A 20,582-nucleotide genomic window follows, 5' to 3' on the forward strand; every position below is an offset into this window, starting at 1 on the left:
CAACAAGAAGGCTGTCTTAATGGAAAGATCAAGAAGAGAGCAATTATGTATGGGTTTAAAAGGGGGATTTGGCTAGGGCACCGAAGGACTCTTGGCAGGTTCCAATTGGGGAAGAGTCTTCGGCTGGGAGGAATCTGTTAAGAAGAAGGATCTTGTTAGTCTGGTAAGGACAGCTGAATTGAGGTAGTTTCCCTATTATAGAAGCCTGAATGAATGGCTGCTATGGCCGGCCAGTAACCCCTTATAAAAGAGACTGATAAACCTTCGTCAAATAATAAAAGAAATAAATCTGCTATCTGACTCAAAGAGGCAGAAATTGGATCAATTTGTAAACTGCCACACCATCTGAAGTATCTCTGGAGTCTAGAATCATGAGTGTTCTAATTATGATGTATATTCATGCATTCATTGTTTTCTTAAAATTTCAGTGAGCTTCTCTTGTTTACAAATGACATTATGCAAATTTCCTGTAGAAAAAATCTTATGACACTGATGGATTTCAATATAGTTACGATTAATTGGACGATTGATTGGATCAACCGTAACTCTTTGTAAGACAGGACCCTGGTTTGAGAACAAACCTGTCATATCATAAGATATAACCTTTCTGGTGGAATCCCCAACAAATCTAGAATTGTCTTTCCTATCCTATTCAAATAGTTATTTTGGATGGAAACCTCTTTACACAGCACTTGCTCAACCCTTTTGATAGTTGTTGGATTGCTGCAAGGTCCATAGCGACTTTTGATATCATACGAGGGCTTCATGATCAAACCAATGACATTTGCAGAGTAATGAATATCGTACAGATGATGTGGAGCGTTGTGGCCCTGTGGATTAGTCTTCCAACTTTGTAACAGAGGGTCGTGGGCTCGTATCCCAGTCATGGCATAAATACCTTCAGCAAAATTTTATTCATTTATTTATTTATTTTTTATTTTTTTATTTTTTTTTATCCACATTGCGCAGCACTCAATCCAAGAGAGATGAATGGGTACCTGGCAGGACTTTATTCCTCGAAAACCCAGGGTAATAATATCCAGGTCTTTGGACATAATGTGATATGTGCTAAACAAGAACTGATTTATTATCATTAACCAATTCCTAATGAAAGTTGCAGGCAAAATATATGAGATACCATATTGGCCTTCAATTTGATGTAGACAAAAAATTGACCACCCCTTGTACATTTTCAGAACCAGTTAGTTGGATCAGTTGGTAGAATGTACTTCTCACAAACAGGTGTGGGGGGGTATTTGCTACCACCCTGTTCGGCGTTCAACATTTAGAGTATAGAGCCTCATCGGTCTGGAGCTGCACAGTGGCTGCCGGGCTCACAATAAATTGGGTAAAAAGAATTTTGGAATATTTCTAAACTCAGATTTTTATTACGAACATAAAAATATTATCTTAATCACAATCCCTGATTGAGAACTCTGGGATTGTATGGGAATCTTTATCATTGGAACACACAGTAGATTTATGTCATAAATATTTCCAAGAAGCTGATATCATTGTGGCAAGTGTGGTAGAAACTGATGGACAATAGCAGCAATTCTTAAGGGTTCACCACCCTCAGCTTTGGTTTGAGATCTCAAGACTGTCTGAGCATCCAAAGACCACTCCATAAACCACATCTACAAATTACTTCTGTCATTGCTTTATAAGCCAAAAATAGTGTAGATATATACCTCAGATGCCACAAAATTATCAAGAATATTACTAGGTCTACATTCTAAACAAGTGAACGCAACTTTGTAAGTAACCCAAGTTTGGCAAGTTTTACCATTATGCCTGTATGATTGGCCTGGTATGATTTTGACAATCTCATCCATCACCACTATTTCCTCCTTTCTATGTTCTTCTGATATGAAAGGGTTGTTTATTTATTTTATTTTTATTTTTTATATAGCACATGAACACCTCAATATTACATATTGCTGTGGACTTGGAACAGATTTCAAATAAAGAAAAGCAAAAGCAAAGTAAGTCTTCTCCCTACTGCTTGTGGGGAAGGGTTAGTGTTAGATTGTCATAAGTCCCGGTTATGAGTGGGGGCCCTGAATTTGGTGCATTGAAAGAACGCCTGGCGGCCCCGTCCCCCACCATGAGGATTCCTATGACTTTCCCAGCGGCCCCTTTCATTCCTGGCGTCGCTACCAGAGCGAGGGAAGAGGGGGATGACCCCTTATGTTCATTATAGGTCTAGGGTATGGAGCTAGAGCTAGCGTATGGAGGTCTCTGGTCTGGGCCTGGCCCTGGACTAGGGCCTGGCGGACTAGGTCTACTCGAGGAGAGCTTATAAAATGTCTTGTCAGCTGTGGTGCTGGCTGAAAAAGACTTGTCCAATACTTCTTGAAAGTGTCCATGAAACAAGTCCTTACCTTTGCAAGGAAGCTTATTGAGAATGAGAAGTCCAGCTCAGTAGCTGCCCCTTTCTCAATCATCTTGAGAGCATCTAGTCTTTAGCCCTCCTTGCCCTTGTGCATAGCAGTGTTGATTGCTGCTTGCTCATACTGGAGATCAGCGATTTTGTGACTCTAGCAATAAGTTCTTGTCATTGGTAGAGACTCAGTCCAAGCCGCTCAGCCTCACTACGAGCGGATATCAGATACCCCTAGTGCATTGCGAAAACCATACCGCTCCGGGCGGCCACGTCCAGCACTGCAACTGTAAGCTGATAGTCGGCTCAGTGGTAACCAGTGCCGCGGCGAGGGTTACGGCCCGATCTAGTCTTCCTCGCTCCCGCATCCCCGACACGGAAGGCAACGTCCGGGGCCGAAGGGATGCACAAAAAATCCTCAAAGTCTTGAGCGGCAAACCGATAATAGTTCGAGACTTCTTTACTGATGGGTATAAGCCGAGAGTGTTGCTTATCTGGGAGCGGACGTCCCGAAAGCAGGATCTATATACGGAGCGTCCATCTTGATCGCGGACGGACGAGTTCAGGCAGCCGGAAGATTGGCTTCTCTCTCGCTCATTATTTTCCCTACGTATACGCTACTGGTATACTGTTTTTGGCCCGAAGATGAGGGCAGTATTTAGAATGCATGTTCCCACTAGTCGGAGTATCGCGTTTGAGTAAGCCAGAACTCTCTCGTACCCCTAATGGTGAATCTCTTCGATCGAATCCCATTTGCTGGGCAGCTTTCAGGGAATGCAAGGAGCTGCTATAAGAATTTGATGGGGGATGGGGGGGAAATCGCCCCCAATTTCTTTTAATGAATTGGGTCGGTGGTAATCGAATTCCGAATCAGATTCTCCCACGATGGAAAACTCCTTTTATCTACGGCTAGTACGAGGCGAGTTATCATTAGCCCCAACTCCGCGATCTGTATGAGGCGATCTAGGCCTCTCTCTCTACGTCTAGAGCATTGAATATTTATTATGGTCTAGAATGAGTCGAGTTTTCATTAGCCCATTGTCTCGGGCGGCTCAGGGTAGGGATGGGTCGATTGCAGCACCCGATGGGGGAGGATCGCCTGCAAGGCTTCCAAGATCCAACTACTACAATTGTTAATAATTCCTCTTTATTATTATTATTATTATTTTAAACCGCATGTACGTAAAATAGATCTTAAATCCACAACACAGTAGGAACTCCTGCACAATTCTACAAGTACGATGATACACCAACCTGGTGGACTGTACTATAGATAACGGATGATGACCCATCTCGGCGGGGTCTGGCAATGAATGGACTGACCGGTCACAATCCCGGGCCAGTCGAAGCTTCTTATAAAATAAAGGGGTTGTAGTGGGTCGTTAACTCGAGTCTGATTGTCATTAGAACACGAGTGGTCATCGCGAGGCTTCTTCTTGCCCGCCCTAGTCTTTGATGAGGAGCTACCCCGATCGGAAGGAGTGTAAACAGCCCCTTCCGATTTATCCGTACCCTGGTCTACCTCCCACCTAAGGGGCTGGGTGTCTGATTGTGTAGTGTCATTAGCCGGCGTTGTCTTGGCCGGGTTATAGGTGTTAGACTTCTTATTCTTCGGCTTTATCTTGGCCGCCTTATCATCGTGCTGTTATTATTTCTCGGCTTTGTCTTGACCGAGATAATGGCCCTCGGCTTTATCTTGACCGAGTTGATCTCCCCTTTTTATAGAGATCTTTTGGGTTGGGGGAGGCTTGGAAATTAATGTTTATTACAGTTGTTTCTTCAGACATCGTGATTCATAAAAAAAAATTGCGCGGTGGCTAAACGTTTCGAGTGTACTCAACGACGTCGCGGTAACGAAAGAGGAGGCTTATATGTGGCGAGGGGGTTTTATGGGTCTCGTCCCGTGACGGGTTTCCCAGGCTACCTGATTGCAGTTAGTCTCTTTCGGGGAGTTTTTTACCGGTGGCTATTCGAGTCAGGGTAACGAATAGCAATTTGATGAGATGGTATAGGTAAGTATAGCGCAGTGTAGTAAATAGTAAAGTCAGCGAGCGACACGGTCAAAAAATTTCGCGCGGCAGATTTATCGCAAAAAATGTCGAGGGGGGGCTGAAACAGCCCCCCCCCCAGTCTTTTTAGGGTTAAGGGTAGGGTTTACAAAGGATTTCATGTTAGCTTAAGCATACAGAATAGGGTATTGTGTTACACCTGGGGTTGAAGTTGGTAATTTGATTAGTGAGTGTTGCAAAATGTCACTAGATCAAATAACATGGAACCACAAATTGTTGGAGAAAAAAAAATGAGCGCAAGTTGAACAAACACTTAAAAAAGAATGGACATGAACACAGATCATTTGACCTTTTGGCCCCAATGACCTTTGACCCATCATCCTCAAGGACATACATGTGGTATAACCAATGGATCATCTATATCAAGTGCGAACATAATTAATGAAGAAATAAAGGTATGAGAGCAACTTGAACAAAAAATTAGCCTTTTGACTTCTATAGGAGATGACCTTTGATCCCATTTTCCTCAACAACATAATTGCTGCAGATATAAAGAAATGATGGCAAGTTGAACAAAAACTATTTTTTTAATATGGATATTACCTCTTATCATTTCACTTTTAACCCCTAGATTGCATGTACCTTTGACCCCATCATCCTCATGACCACACATGTGGTATTACCCAAGGATCATATGTATAATCAAGTATATACTCATAGTAGGGTTGTAATAGGGTTTTATTTTAGGTTTTTAGGGTACATGACATGTAGGTTTAGGGTACGGTGTGTAGTGTTAGCCAAAGGGTTGAAGTTGGTCATTTGATTAGTGAGTGAAGTATAGAGCAAAGCAATTGCTACTGGAACAAATGTCATAGAACCTCAAATTGATGCAGGAAAAAAGAAATGAGAGCAAGTTGCACAAACTCTTCAAAAAAGGATGGACATGAACTCAGATCATTTGACGTTTTGGCCTCCGATAACCTTTTACCCATCATCCTCATGGACATACATGTGGTATAACCAAATGATCATCTGTATCAAGTGCAACATAATTGATGAAGAAATGAAGGGATGAGAGCAACTTGACTCCTAAGGAAATGACATTATACCCCTTCTTCTTCACAATAAAATTGATACAAAAATAAGAAATGTTGGCAAGTTGAAAATTTTTTTTTTAAAAAGGGTGGATATGACCTCTAATCATTTGACCTTTTAACCCCTAGATTACCACTGATCCCATCCTTGTCATGACCACACATGTGGTATTACCAAAGGATCATAATGTATGAACATAATTGATACAGAAATAAAGAAATGACAGTAAGCTAATAGTAACAGTTTTGTAACAGACCAACAGACTAGTTCTCTGCAAAACATCTTTCGGGCCAGACAAAAATTGCCAGGAAATGCAGTTTCAACTAGTTTATGTGGTGTAGATACACAGAGTAGTCACAAAGGACAGATTCTTAGTTTTAAATATGAAAACTACCCATGATCCTAACTGCACCTTCAAAATCAAGCTGTAGATGGGTCAGAGACAGGTGGTATCATAAGTCTTACATGATTAAAATCTAAATACTATGGTATCTAAATACAGGAACTTCTTATACATCACAGATATGAAGATTACCGAACCATCTTTAATAAAAAAAGATCTATTGGAGGAAACAGCGTAAATGAAACATTTCATATGCTGAGGGAGTTCTTTGATCGCTATATACTTTTTCAGAACACTTAACATTAGGGTTAAAGAATCCAGGCTATTTTGCACAAAGGAAATTAAGAATACTTCAGGGCATCAATATATAATTGTTATAATCATTGTTGTCAGCATTGTTAATATAATAATTGTCAAGAGATACATGAGTATATGTATATATATATATATACTTAGTTTTTGTGTCTCACTCTGTATAAGAATGTGTACTTTTTTATTATAAATTGATTTTTTTTACCACATATATGTTTCTTATAACAGGACCACAGTAAATGAAATTTCAAATCTGATTGAGCATGACAAAATAAATGTATGAATGGAATGTTACTACAGCTGTAGCATATACTTGTTGCTCACCTATGATGATAAGACCTCTCTTGGCTCTTGTCAAAGCCACATTCATCTGGTTCTCATCATTGATGAAACCCAGATGTTTTCTCTGCCACCCTCTGCTTGGCTTCTCTTCAATCTCAATCCGAGGTTTAGAGCGAACTGTTGAGAAGATTACATAGTCCCATTCACTCCCTAGGTAACAAAAAGCAATTCAGACAATCAATTCAATGGTCAATATAATAAATACATTGATCTAAATTGGCAGTTGACAGAGATATGTATTAATCACTGGAACAGAGTAAAAAAATCTAGTGAAAATAAGAGCAAATATTAAAAACCAATAACTAGTATCATGTATGGTTAAATTCTCTTACTTTAATTTAATTTTCTCCAGATGAGAGCATGAAATGATTGTTTGTGACCGACTTGAGACATTGCAAAGCAACCTCTCCAGAAAAATCTTGCATCAAATGAGGACTTCCGTTAAAAATGAGACATTAGAGATCAGAATGTGGACAAGAAAATGAAGAAATACAATGTGCAAAGTTTTCTCCCATGTTTCCTTATTAAGCTTATGATCTGATTAAGGAATTTTTAATGTCAGTTACTGGGAACTCAAAAGGCCTTGAAATGTTATTTTCTCATTTCAAATACCCCGGTACTTTTCTTTTCCAAACATCCATTCTCAGGAGACCAAATTTGACTAGAAGACATCATCAAACAATCAGGAAAGAAAATTGTTTGATTTTCCTCATCCCCACTTGTGTGCAGATACATGAATCAGGAAGTTTGTTCAAAAAAAAAAAATTATTTAAAGTTTCCAATTGAACACACTTAAAAAGAAAATTAATCCAGTGTTCAAACATGATATAGCATTGAGAGAGCCCATATGTCAATCAGAAAACAGTTGAATTGATCTATAATCATATTTTCTCGAATACATTACATTTTAAAAACATTCTTGAAATGCACAGACTGCCTAACTTAAAGGTCAAGTCCACCTCAGAAAAATTTTGATTTTAATCAATAGAGAAAAATTAGACAAGCACAATGCTGAAAATTTCATCAAAATCGGATGTAAAATAAGAAAGTTTTGACATTTCAAAGTTTCGCTTATTTTCAACAAAATAGTTATATGAACGAGCCAGTTACATCCAAATGAGAGAGTCGATTATGTCACTCACTCTCTATTTCTTTTGTTTTTTATTGTTTTTATTGTTATTGCTTGGCTTTCAATTTTTACGAATTTGACGATAAGGACCTCCTTGCCTGAAGCACAAAAAAAAAAAATGGAATTCCACGTGTTCAGGGAGGAATGAAAGTTCATTTCACATGACAATGATGAGAAAATAAAAATATTTCATATTTCATATAATAAAATACAAAAGAAATAGTGATTGAGTGAGGTCATTAACTCTCTCATTTGGATGTAACTGGCTCGTTCATATAACTATTTTGTTGAAAATAAGCAAAGCCATAACTTTCTTATTTTACATCCGATTTTGATGAAATTTTCAGTGTTATGCTTGTTGAATTTTTCTCTTTTTATTCAAATCAAGTTTTTGTTGGGGTGGACTTGTCCTTTAAAGCAGGATAAGAAAGAAAATTAATAAAAAAAAAATAATGTGTGGAATGACTGACAGTCTCACACCTGCATTACATGATTCATTTAAGAGCAGTGCTGAATTGCACAATGAATAATTTCTCATAAAGTGAGAAAAAAATTGATACTATAATTCTCAGTTGGCTGACCTCAAATGTTTTTTTTTTTACCTTGACTTGTAAACTTAATATCATTAGCTATGATTAATAATTATCTCATACATTTCTTTTGAATAATTTTTTTAAGAATGAACATATATTTCTTTTTAAGGTTAATTGATATATAAATGGCTTTTGACCATGATCCAGTAACATGAAATAAAACTCTAATACCTTATTTATGGCACCTGTAAACCCTTATATAAAAGTTTGAAATTATTATTAGTCCTCCATTCCTTATAACTTCAACGTATTACAAATTATGTATTCACATTCGTTTTTCTTAAGTTTATTGACCTAAATGGGGCTTTAACCTGTGGCTACTGACATAAACTTGTAATGAACTATTTTGCTGATATTTGTTAACCTTACATGTACATGTAAGTTTTATGCAATAGGGGCTGAAGCTTTCAACATCAAAATCTGAACGTTGGATAAGTTTTTTATGTTGATACCACAATATGGTCAAAGTTCACTAGCCCCTAACCCTAATAAGACAGCCACCCTGGACATTTTTCGCAATAAATCCACCCAGCAAATATTTTTCATTGCGCTGCTCAGTGACTTTCTTATTTTCTTGTGGAACTTTTTTGACCAAATTTATCACTCTTTCTCCTTTTACTGAATAAACTCAATTTCATTTTGTGTACGATTACAAAGATTAAACAAATACATTTTAAAAAAATGATAAAAAGACAATAATTGTGATGATGAATTTTTTTTAAGTTCTTGATTGGTTTTTAACAGCGCATTCATTGAAAAAAAGAGAATATATGCCACAGTTAAGTTCAATGTGTGAATACAGAATTTGCATTCTAGGGGCATTATTTCGTTAATTAGAACAAACTTGTGATTTTACTTATAAATAGATGGCTAATTAACTAATTAAAAATTGGCTATGAGATTTTTTGTTTATTTAGTTTACAGTTTTGTAGATAAAGCCATGGGTAACATGCGCGCGCCAATTTCTGTCACTATCACATGATTGACTACCAAGATCATGAGGGGGGCTAAATCAGCCCATCCCCCCCATCTCCTAAGGCATCCTTTTGGGGTTAATAACCTACATGATTGTAAGACATAGATTTTCTGACCTGAAAATCATATAAAATGATCAGTGATACATGACCATCTTCCTCTCCAAGTATCATGAAATGGGATACTTTTAAAGTTATGATGACATTTATTAAACAATTAACCTTGGTTAATACTTAGTGTTGACAACGACACTGCGATCAATGCCGCAGTCAAAAGCAGCGCCTATGTCATGCTTCTGCTTTGCAAGCTACATGTAAACACAGTATACAATCTTACTGCACCTTGACTTTTAACCACTGTGCTGACTTTGACTTGTTGAAGACGTCGATCCCTGTCTTTTTGGAGCCTCTCTTCAATTTGCGCACACTGGAGACGATACTGAGACAGGATGATTATCTCAGCAGGTGATACCTTCATGCTGATCAATGCTCGGACAATTCTCATCTGCAGTGGTTAATAAAAAGGCAGGAATGCTCTCATAAGATCAGTAACAAAAGATAGAATTACAGAACTTCAATGGCCAATCAAATTTGCTGCATGCACATTTTATTCAACATGCCCCTAAATTAAACCAAGAGAGTCGCTGGTGCGAGCACATGATACGCTCACCTGTAACACGGAAAATGGAGTTATTGGTCAAGCAAGAAAGGTACAAGTTGGCTACTTGACCTTTGGACCTCAAAATCAATAGGATTACTGGGATCCATGCTAGTATCATACACGCCAAATTATATGAGCCTAGGTTACCACTAAATAGACTGGGCTATTTCGACGCCTAAGACTGGGGGGGCTGCATGATTCAGCCCCCCTTATGATCTCGGCCGTCAATCGCGCGATCGCGACGAAAATTGGCACACGCGTTACCCATGGCATTATCTACAAAACTATAACATCAAATTCTGCAAAAAATCTCATGTCTCATTAATTATGCTAATTTATGCGTAAAATAATAAGTTTGCTCTAATTAATAAAATAATGCCCCTGAAATGCTAATTTTTGTTTCACATACACTAGATAGGCATCTGATCAAATTGATTTAAAAAAAAATTCAAAATCACATTTATTTTCTTATATATTCTATTGTTTTCTAAATTTCTTATGTATTTCTTTGTTTTTCGACTTTTTGTTTTTTATTGTTTTTTCAATGGAAATTGTCGGGGACTTTATTTTGACCATACACAAGATAAAATTAATTGATTTTAAGCAGTAAAAGGAAAAATAATGATACATTTATGAATTTTGGCTAAGAACACTATTTGCATTGGATTTGTACACAAATTCACGTTTTTGAGTAATTTGGGGTCTGCATGCACTTACGAAATGTTGCGTAATTTTGGAACCGCGTACCCGGGGGTCACAATTGTGGTCTCAAAAGTTGCGCGAGACTTGAAAGTAAAAAGTCAGCGAGCGACGCGGTCAAAAAATTTGCGCGGCAGATTTATCACGAAAAATGTCGAGGGGGGGCTGAATCAGCCCCCCCCCAGTCTTTTTAAGGGTAAAGTTAACCCTAAAAGACCTGGGTTATTATGACTCATCTCACAGCCGAGATCTCTGCCTTAGACCGTGCGAGCACCGCGAAAAATTGCACAGTGGTAATGTGCGATGAAATCTAAAAAAGCTCTATGGTTTTTTACTTTTAAAATAATAAGATTTTTTATTCAATGAATTAATTATGCTAATTCATGCATGAAATTGAATATTTGCTCTAATAAACTATCATACAGCCTCCGAATAGCAATTTTATTTATTCACTGACTTTTTGTAACATCCTGATCAAATGTACTTCTAAAAACATTTGGTATTGCAAATTCTTTCTAATGTACTTTCTTCCAATTTTTTATGTATTTCCTGTTTTTTCTTTACATTTTTAAAAGTTTTTTTTTCCGATGAAAATTGTCTGATCATTAACAAGACAAAAGTAATTTAGTTTTAATCAGTAAAAGTAGAAATGATACATTCATGAATTTCCAAAAATTGCTCAAGTGTCTGATCTTTCCCTTGTAGTATTTTTTGTTAAACTAAAGTTATCGTAATTACAAGGACTTCAGAAGGGTAAGATGAAAACATGTCACTGTGACCTTGACCTTTGGACCTCAAAAGCAATAGGCTTCCTGGGATCCATGCTAGTATCACACACACCAAATTATATGATGCTAGGTACCATAATACGTCCGGTAGGACAGCTCATTAAAAAAAAAACAATGAACCTAAGAACAGAGTTATGATTCGAAAATTAAAATTACTTGTGATTCCTTTCCAAAATCAAAATCGCATGCATGAATATGAGATACCAAAGTTCCTTTGTGCATTTTCAGACTGCACAATGAAATAAACACTGCATTTCAACATCAAGCAGTTGTGTAGCATATGTGAATTTAGTGCTGGGTTCAAGCTTACCCATCCCCCCATCTCCCCTTACTTGTTCTAGATTTAAGCCTACAACCAGGACTATATTGTACAATGCCTCCTTAGCTTGTTGTACACGATTTATGGGAGGCTGAATGTCACACATTTGTACCGTTGCACACAAGACGTACCATCCAAAATGTACCATTGCACGTCTTTAGGAGTTGACGTCACAATGCGATTTCACTGAATAAGGTGACAATGCGCGTACAGCCCGCCAGCTAAATGCGCAATGCTGTCCAAGATCATGTGCGCTTGTGGACCCGGCTTGTGGAATTTTGCTTTTCGCTTTCAATATTTTTGCTCCCTTTTCATAGATTACTGGAGGGAAAAACTCTGTTTTTTATATTTTCGCTAGAATCCGAGGCGTTGTACAACACAAATAGCGAATATTTTTATTCTACAATGGTGCGAGATTTCGCATTCGGTGAAAGAAACGCTCTATTCAACGAGGCGTTATAGAGCGTTCTTTCACCTCATGCGAAATCTCGCACCATCGCACTCATGCCTATTCGCTATTTGTATAAAGTTTATCTTCAATTCATCCATACCACATGTTTAATTTCAGCACCGTTGCTCTTTGACTGTTCGTTGCCTTCTTCTGTCTTTACTGAAAGGGTTTCCTCTTGCCCATTAACATGACAAAACACTCGAGGTGTATTTCCATTATTGGGCCATATCCTCCTGATAGGGTCAAGACTGCGACGCCTCACCGATTCTGCTGTCTCCAGTTTGTTGTCATAAAACGCAGATGATGGAAATTCACATATCCGCTCGTGCTGTACATAAAGAGAAATGAATGAGGAACACTTTTGAATTTTGAGAGATTAGAAAGAAAATATACTTGATTGGTGATGAATTCATCCCACAAATCAACCTTTAAAAAATTATTAAAAAGCATGGTTACTATTCCATTTTTTGGAGGAGGGGACAGACCCAAAATATACAAAGGCAATGTTTTTGTGAGAAAATGAAAGACTTTGCTCAAATTTGCATTCAATGGCTTAATAAGGTACATTTATATGTGTCTTGACTGCATATACAAATAATCCCTTGAATGATTTTGTTTGTGCAGCGCAGCAGCGAACGTATTAAGAAAAAAAGAGAAAAACAGAGGATGTAAACTGTCAGATTGTGGGATTCACAGGGGGAAACATAAAACATTTTCTTAAAGGCCTTATAATAAGGTAGGATAAATATAATTTTGATCATTCAAATACATCATTCAGGAATTTGTAAAAGCATTCAGTCTTTATTTCATTGCACTGTGAATATGATGTGGCAGACTACACTTTCCACCCTATATATCACTATCATCACAGTCATCATGATCACTACCAATATCATCAATACCAATCCTAAATCATTTTTTATCACTATTATTAGCATCACTACAAACTTTCTCATCATCACCATCATTATCAATGTCAGTCTCACTTCATCTTTCATAAATCTTATACTTGGTGGAAAAGTCATGGAAATTCATATATCATGCATGCAAGGGCCTGTATTGGGCTAAGCTCCGAAAATCATTATCACTACCATTATAATCACTATATTATTGACAGTACCAAAATTATCATCCCATCATCATAATTATCCCTACAAAAAGGGAGCTGGGTTGGATATAAAGGCTCATCACAGGAAGGGGGACTCCCCCCCCCCCCTCCCTAAATGACTGCCATCCACGATTCCACCACGCTTTTGCAACATTGGAATGCAAATCATCCAAGGTGTGATCTAGAAAACTGTACAATTTATATATTATGCAAGGAAGTCTGAGTTATTCTGTATTATTTTCTAATGATTGTACTTAATTTCATACGTAATTTTTTGAAATTATATGTAAATCATTTAAAAATTACAGTGAAAATAATAATTTTAAATGATTTTTTACTAGAAACACAAATTGTATTGGATTTGTACATGTACATGGTATCATGTTTTTTAAAAGTTTGTCGCAAATTTGGTCTCAACAGATGCATAAGACTAGAAAGAAAGTATCGTGGAACGACACGTCTGATTTTCATACTACAAACAGTTTGTGTGAAATGTCAAGGTGCATCATGAGCATCTTTTTAATATGGATATCGGCGCATTGCAAATGTCCATATTTTCATTTATTATATTTTAACCCACCACCAGTACAGCACCAATAATTAGGCCTATCTTCATCACCAAAATAACCATCACCACTATTATAATACTCACCATTCTGTACTGAATAGTGAGCATCTTGGCTTTATCCTTGTATTTTTCGAGCAGAGAAATATCCATTCCAAGCTGCTTGGCATTGGGTTCTGTGATTATCGACCTGTAAAAATAATAACATCACATGTGATTATCACAAAATGGTTCAATAGTATCCACAACCATACAAAAATTCAAATGAGGTAAAAACATATTAAAACTAGAATTTTGACAATCAGAAATTCATTAAATATGATTGAACGTAACATCGTGCAGGAACCAATATGCATATATATCTATAAAATGATCAAATTTAGATCTCTGAACCAACTTGCATACATAATGAGCTGTGACCTTTGACTCCAAACTCGAACTTAGCCTGTATTTTGGTGTCATCTACCTACATGTACATGTACCTTTCAGATGTATTTCATAGTTTAATCGCAGAGGGCGATATTTTTACGTAGTGATATGCTTTGCCATTGTTGGAGAAGTACGTCAGTTCGCTGGGAGCTACGGTGGCATGTGGTTGTAAGATGTAAGCTCCGAATAAACGAAGTTAAACTGTACTGAATACAGTATCTCCGAAGTTGCTTCATTCGCATGATTTAGGGTGAGTGAGCGGGTGAATTGGTGTATTTCAGAGAAATGAGAGAGTGCATCACGTTGCACAATAGACTTTTGTGAGCGAATATGCCCAAAAAGAGATATAAAAGTGAGAAGCTTGGACCCGGTTCTGGAGACTGCATGACGGCAGAACGCTACCCCGACAGGGCTCGGTTACGTCACACATGTAAACTATAACGTTGACCTGAAAATGACCTTTGACCTTACCATGTGACCCCCGACTGCAGTATAACATGCAAGTCCCCCAAGTCCATTTACCATCCAAGTTTGGTTGAAAAGTGACTTACGGTTGTGGAGTTATGTGTCATAAGTTTTGTGACGATGACAGATGACGGACGACATTTGGATCCCTCTGGTGGACGAGACAAAAATCAAACTAGCATAGTCCTGATATTTTCATTAAAAATCGGATGTGAAATATTAGATAGAAAGTTATGACATTTTAAAGTTTAGCTTTTTTTCACAAAACATTGATATGCAGAACTAGGTGAGTCAGTCGATGATGTCCATCACTCACAATTTCTTCTGTTTTTTATTGTTTGAATTATACAATATTTCATTTTTTATAGATTTGACAATAAGGACCAACTAAACCATATAGTGTTAAACAATGCTATTTCCACATGTTCTGGGAGGAATCAATCGTTGTATCACTTGACAATGAGAAAATTAGAATATTTCATGTTATAAAATACAAAACAAAAAGTGACTGGATGACGTTATACATGTGGTCTCCTCATGTGCATACAAGCCAGGATGTGCATACAACCAATTTGTGAAATTAAGCGAAACTTAAAAATATTTTACATCTTATTTTAATGAAATTTTCAGTGTTATACTTGTTGGATTTTTCTCTTTTTATTAGGTGATCTGTCAATCGACAGATCAACTATTAATTTCGTACGAATTTTCTTTTTTATTTCTTTCTTTATTATTTTTATTTTTCCACCCTTTTCTTGTTACCATAAAATCTCCAAATCTACATCATCAATTATCTTCAAAATATCATCAGATATGGGGACTTATCATGTCATCTGTATGAAACAAGTTCAAGGTCAAAAGGTCATCATGACGTCATCTAGACGCCATTTTGTAAAATCACATTATCAATCATATCTTCATTGTCAATTATCAAAAATTAACGATATTTACATCACATTAACTTCAGGTCAAGGGTCAACTGTCCATGTCATCAAAGGTCATGTAAAGGTCACGACGTGCACGTACGCGCGCGTCAAAATTTTAAAATGCTCAAAATCACTTTTTGACCAAAACAGAGTACGAATCAGGTCATTTTAAGCATTTCAAAAATTTGCGCGCGCGCACGGTTACGCGCGCGTTCTCGCGCGTAACGGCACTATAAAACATAGGATCGCCATTTTTTTCATATCAATGCACCGATAATATAATTCTGAACAATTTGATACCTTGATCAACCTTCTACGACAAATAATAAAGGAATTAGCCTCCATCAAAGTTTACAGCACGCGCGCGCACTAACCATAGACAATATATGTGCAAAAACATGCCTATACAAAATTCATTATAGCTCTTAAAGTAGTCCGTTGACCCCCATTTTTTTTTTCATATTCGAATAGAGTATGGATGGGAGATGTGATTTCATGTCACATTTGACCCGAAATTTTATCCTGACGTCATCAAAATGGCGTCGGAACTCAAAATTCCCATTTTGCTACTTATGACGTCATCATAATTATGCAAATTTGACTTTAACTCTGTAAATATTGATCAATTTTGCTCAGTTTTTTTCTACGTTGTAGCTGAGGACATGTTCTTTCTATTGTGATGGGTATATTTACATTTTAAGGATCGGATCATCCTCAAAAGTGGCAAGTTATAGAGGCATGTCATTTTCGCTCATTTTGTGTGCAATCTCTATGGGAAATGACTTTTTCTCAAAACTGGATTTTACATTCCTCTATTTCGCGAGCCATATCTCCATTTCTATTTGTTGGTTTTCTCTGAGCTTGGAGTATGTAGTAGCTGAGATTGTAAGCTATCGCAAGTGTGGTCTTCGTTTTCCGATCAGATGCCGGGATCATGCCCGTATTTCACTTGCAAAGTTGGATTTCAGATCCTCTTGTTTTGCTTATGTGTAAAGTCTATGGGAAGTGTGTAGCTCAATGGGTAAGGCATCAGTCTTGCGTCCTCAGGGTCCGGGGTTCGAATCCAAAAGTGGACATAAATTTTTTTTCTTTTTTTTCTTTTCAACATTTCGCAAATGTTCCTTAATCACCATTACAAGGTATATAAGTTCAAATATCGCACAATAAAATAGATTAAAATCTCTTTTAATAAGCCTATAACACTGATGTACAATGTGTATCGCCTACACCTACATGTATTTCACATATTCTCATTTCCCTCTTTTCACGAGTATTCAACATGTTTTCGTAATAAAAGTTCAGTTTTCAAGATGATGATCGTATTGATCTCAATAAACATGGTGATTGTATTCGTGATCATGAAAATCAGAGACAGATCACCTAATTCGTCCTCATGACGAATTAAAATTCTAGTTCAAATTAACTTTTATTGGGGTGGACTTGTCCTCTAAAATTGTCTTTGGTGCAGACCTGCCAACCTCTGGGAATGAAAAATTGTATTCTGTGATAAAAAAAATGTTTTTTCCCCAAAAATTCATGGTTCATCGCGGCGCTCAAGCAAGCTGAATGCAAGCTAAAATGCGCACTGCTCTTGCAGATGAAAAAAAAACACAATGAAACATGTGTATATCTCACCCTGGTTTTGACAAAATGATTAAAAAAAGGTAACCTGAAATTACATTGATCTAATAACCATATTTGTGTAAGTTTTATGAAATAGAGACATATAGAGATGATTTTCCTCAATGAGTTACGATTTTGTTTAAAAAAATAATAAAAAAAATTGGGGTTGTAAAAACGTAATACATGTACGCCCAAAACGTACTGGTTGGCAGGTCTGTTGGTGTATATTTTTGCCTTTATCTCACTCAAGTAGGTAGTACATGTACATGTAGTATGCTAATTTTCTTATATCTTACAAATAGCTACAAAAAAATGCCTAAACATTTCCTATATTGGGGGGGGTTCGATTCTTATGTGTTTATGTTTTTTTATCAATAAACTTTGTCAGGGACCCTTTTGCCATAAAAAAAGCATAACATAAATCCATTTCAACCAACAAAAGTCAAAGTAATCATATATATATGATTTTTGGTTGAAAATCACAATTTGCATCGACTTTGTAGTCGGAGTCAAGTTTTTGAGCAATTTACAAAATGCTTACCCTGGTCTCAAAACATTTGCAAGACCTGAGAGTAAACAGTCGGTAAACAGCATGGTAACAAAAATTCATGCGCCAGCGTGGTGACAAAATATGTCAAGGGGCATCAATTTGAACCTAAGTAGACTGGGGGGCTGATTCAGCCCCACCCCCTTATGATTTCGGCTGTCGATTACATCATCGCAACGAAAATTGGCACATGCATTACCTAGGGCAAATCTTCAAAACTAAACGATCAAATTCCGAGGAAAAATCTAATTTGTTAATCATGCTAATTTATGCGTTAAAAAGTTGCTCTAATTAACTTAATTATTGACCCTAAAATGCTAAGTTTTTTTGTACAGACTCTTTAAAGGAATCTGATGAAATGTACTTTAAAAACATTTCAACGTTTATTTTCATATGCATCGTTTTCTGAATATCTTTGTGTTTTGACATTTTATTTCTATCATTTTTTGTGGAAGTTGTCTGGGACTTTGTTTTACCAAAAAAAAATGAAATTCATTGATTTCAATCAGTAACAGGAAAATACACAAATGAATCTTAGCTAAAAACACTGTATTGAACTTGTACACAAATTCATATTTTGAGCAATTTTAGACCTGCATGCACTCACAAATTCTTACATAATTTCTGGACCGCGTACCCGGGTTTGTGATTTTGGTCTCAAAAGTTACATGAGACTTGAAAGTAAAATGTCAGGGATCGACAGATGAAAAAAATGTGCATGGCGGATTTATCGTGAGAATGTCCGGGGGCTGATAAGGGTTAAGGGAAAACAGTTTAAGAAAGAAGATGAGAGCAGGGTCATATTATATTTCCATATTTAGACTATCATGTAGGTAGAGTGTGACATCAACTGAAAAAGATCTTCCACAGTTAAGGTAGAGGGGAGTATTCTTTGATTCTTGAGTTCCCAACGAGATCAAAACAATTTCACAGAAATGCAGAAAACAGATGGTTATTTCATGGATGTAAAGATGTGACGTGTAAATTTTCAACAACTTAGGGGGGAGAGTTTTTAACCCCCCCCCCCATTCTCCCTAGCTTCCCATTTATTAATAGTGTTTCAAAGTTTTTCAAAAATAAAAACAAGAATGAAACTAGAGATGCTCGGCGGGTCGCGCGGCCGAGCACATGTATCCCCCAAACCCACCGCGTCATTCATCATTGCAATACATCCTGTGTATAGAGCTCACACAGAAATTTGACAAATAAATACAAGTATTATGGCAACAATGACCCTGCCCACATTTTGCCTGTGGGTACCAAATTTGATGACAATATGACGTAGCAGCGTGACTCAACAGAACCTAAAGTATTGTCCAGCATCACCTGTTGGGGAATACAATTATAGAGTAATCTGCATATATTTTGTAAACCTAATCCTACATGTATGACCCCCACTAAAAATGATAGTCATCTTCGCCTAACCTTCTAATATTGCTTCTGTGTGCCAACTGTTGTGACAAACTGGAAAAAAAGCAGAAGTTACAGGTTTACTAAATTTTCCACAAAAATATGGTTACCATGGCAACCATATCTCCAACCACTCCAAAATCATTAGGCAGCTTTGCTTTACCACAATGGAAGTTCATAACAAATTTGAAGATAATTGGAGAAGAAATGCAGCCAGTAGAGCACTCACAAGGAAATCTCTGCTATTTCCACAAAAACTCTTGTTAACATGGCAACGATGTCTCCACCCACACCAAAATCAATTGGCAGCTTTGCTTAATGGACCTTCATGACAAATCAGAAGATAATTGGAGAAGAAATGCAGCCAATACAGCACTCACAAGGACAGCTCTGTAATTCCTCAAAAACTCTTGTTTCCATGGCAACAATGTCTCTGCGAACAAGAAAAATCAATAGGTGGCTTCGCTTTACCATAATAGACCTTCATGCCACATTTGCAGATGATCGGAGAAGAAATACAGCTCACAAGGACATCACTGCTATTTCCATAAAAACTATTGTTACCATGGCATCGATGTCTCCGCCCACACCAAAATTGATAGGCAGCTTTGTTATACTATACTCGATCTTCATACCAAATTTGAAGATGAGCGGAGAAGAAATGCAGCTGATAGAGCGCTCACAAGAAAATCTCTGCAGCGACAGATGCGGCAATGGATGCAGCGGCGGAAGCGGCGGCGGCGCGACAAGGCCAAATCCATAGTATCCTCCGAATTCTGTTCTAGGGATACAATGACTCAAGCCTACAGTAACCCATAATAAAATTCAAAGATATACAAATAGCTCCACTGTTTGAATGAAATTAGATGTCAGAATATAGGGCAAAGTTTTCAACTGTACCTAAGCTGTTGATGATCTCCAACTAATACCACTTGATTAGGTTTCACTGAAACCAGAGGGATCATAGTCTCTGGCTCACTGCACATACCAGCTTCATCCACAATCACCTGGATGACACGCGTCAGTCTTGAGATACGTCGTGCTCCAGCAGCATTGCAGGTACTCAGGACTATGTGATGGTTTTGCAATTCTTCTTTCTGTAAAAAAAATATATATATATCTTATAAACAATTCTACAATGAATGCTACTCTAAAGCTTCATGAAAATGCTAGAAACCTCTATAAACTTGGGCAAAAAAAAACTTATCTTTTAGAGTAGCATATACTGATACAATTCATTGACTTAGATGTATGATGATGAAAACAGTGTCATTTGAAAGTGGGGACTTACTTGTATTGGATTTTGACATGAAATAATGTTTTAAAAAATATATTGTTCAACATGCAAGTAAAAATACTGTGTAACGTTGAAGATCAACATGGCTGGAAGCTGGAAATTGGTATCAGATGA

The 20,582-nt window shown here is 37.1% G+C and overlaps 1 protein-coding gene across 4 annotated transcripts in view; it reads right to left on the reverse strand.

The window, feature by feature from the left end:
• The window catches only part of LOC121414569 (helicase with zinc finger domain 2-like), a 147,270-nt gene that overhangs the window by 11,705 nt on the left and 114,983 nt on the right, over positions 1-20,582 (reverse strand). For all 4 annotated transcript variants that reach the window (XR_005969913.1, XM_041607789.1, XM_041607775.1 and 1 more), the window contains 5 exons: positions 20,072-20,268; positions 13,859-13,961; positions 12,199-12,426; positions 9,523-9,685; positions 6,467-6,634 (listed from right to left, as the gene is read on the reverse strand). Coding sequence is in view for 3 of the 4 variants with exons in the window: in XM_041607789.1 (XP_041463723.1) it covers positions 6,467-6,634; positions 9,523-9,685; positions 12,199-12,426; positions 13,859-13,961; positions 20,072-20,268 (859 nt within the window). In the remaining variant the exon portion in view is untranslated. The remainder of the gene's footprint in view (positions 1-6,466; positions 6,635-9,522; positions 9,686-12,198; positions 12,427-13,858; positions 13,962-20,071; positions 20,269-20,582) is intronic.

Source organism: Lytechinus variegatus, chromosome 1 (assembly GCF_018143015.1).
Source record: "Lytechinus variegatus isolate NC3 chromosome 1, Lvar_3.0, whole genome shotgun sequence".
NCBI classification, from domain to species: Eukaryota; Metazoa; Echinodermata; class Echinoidea; order Temnopleuroida; family Toxopneustidae; genus Lytechinus; species Lytechinus variegatus.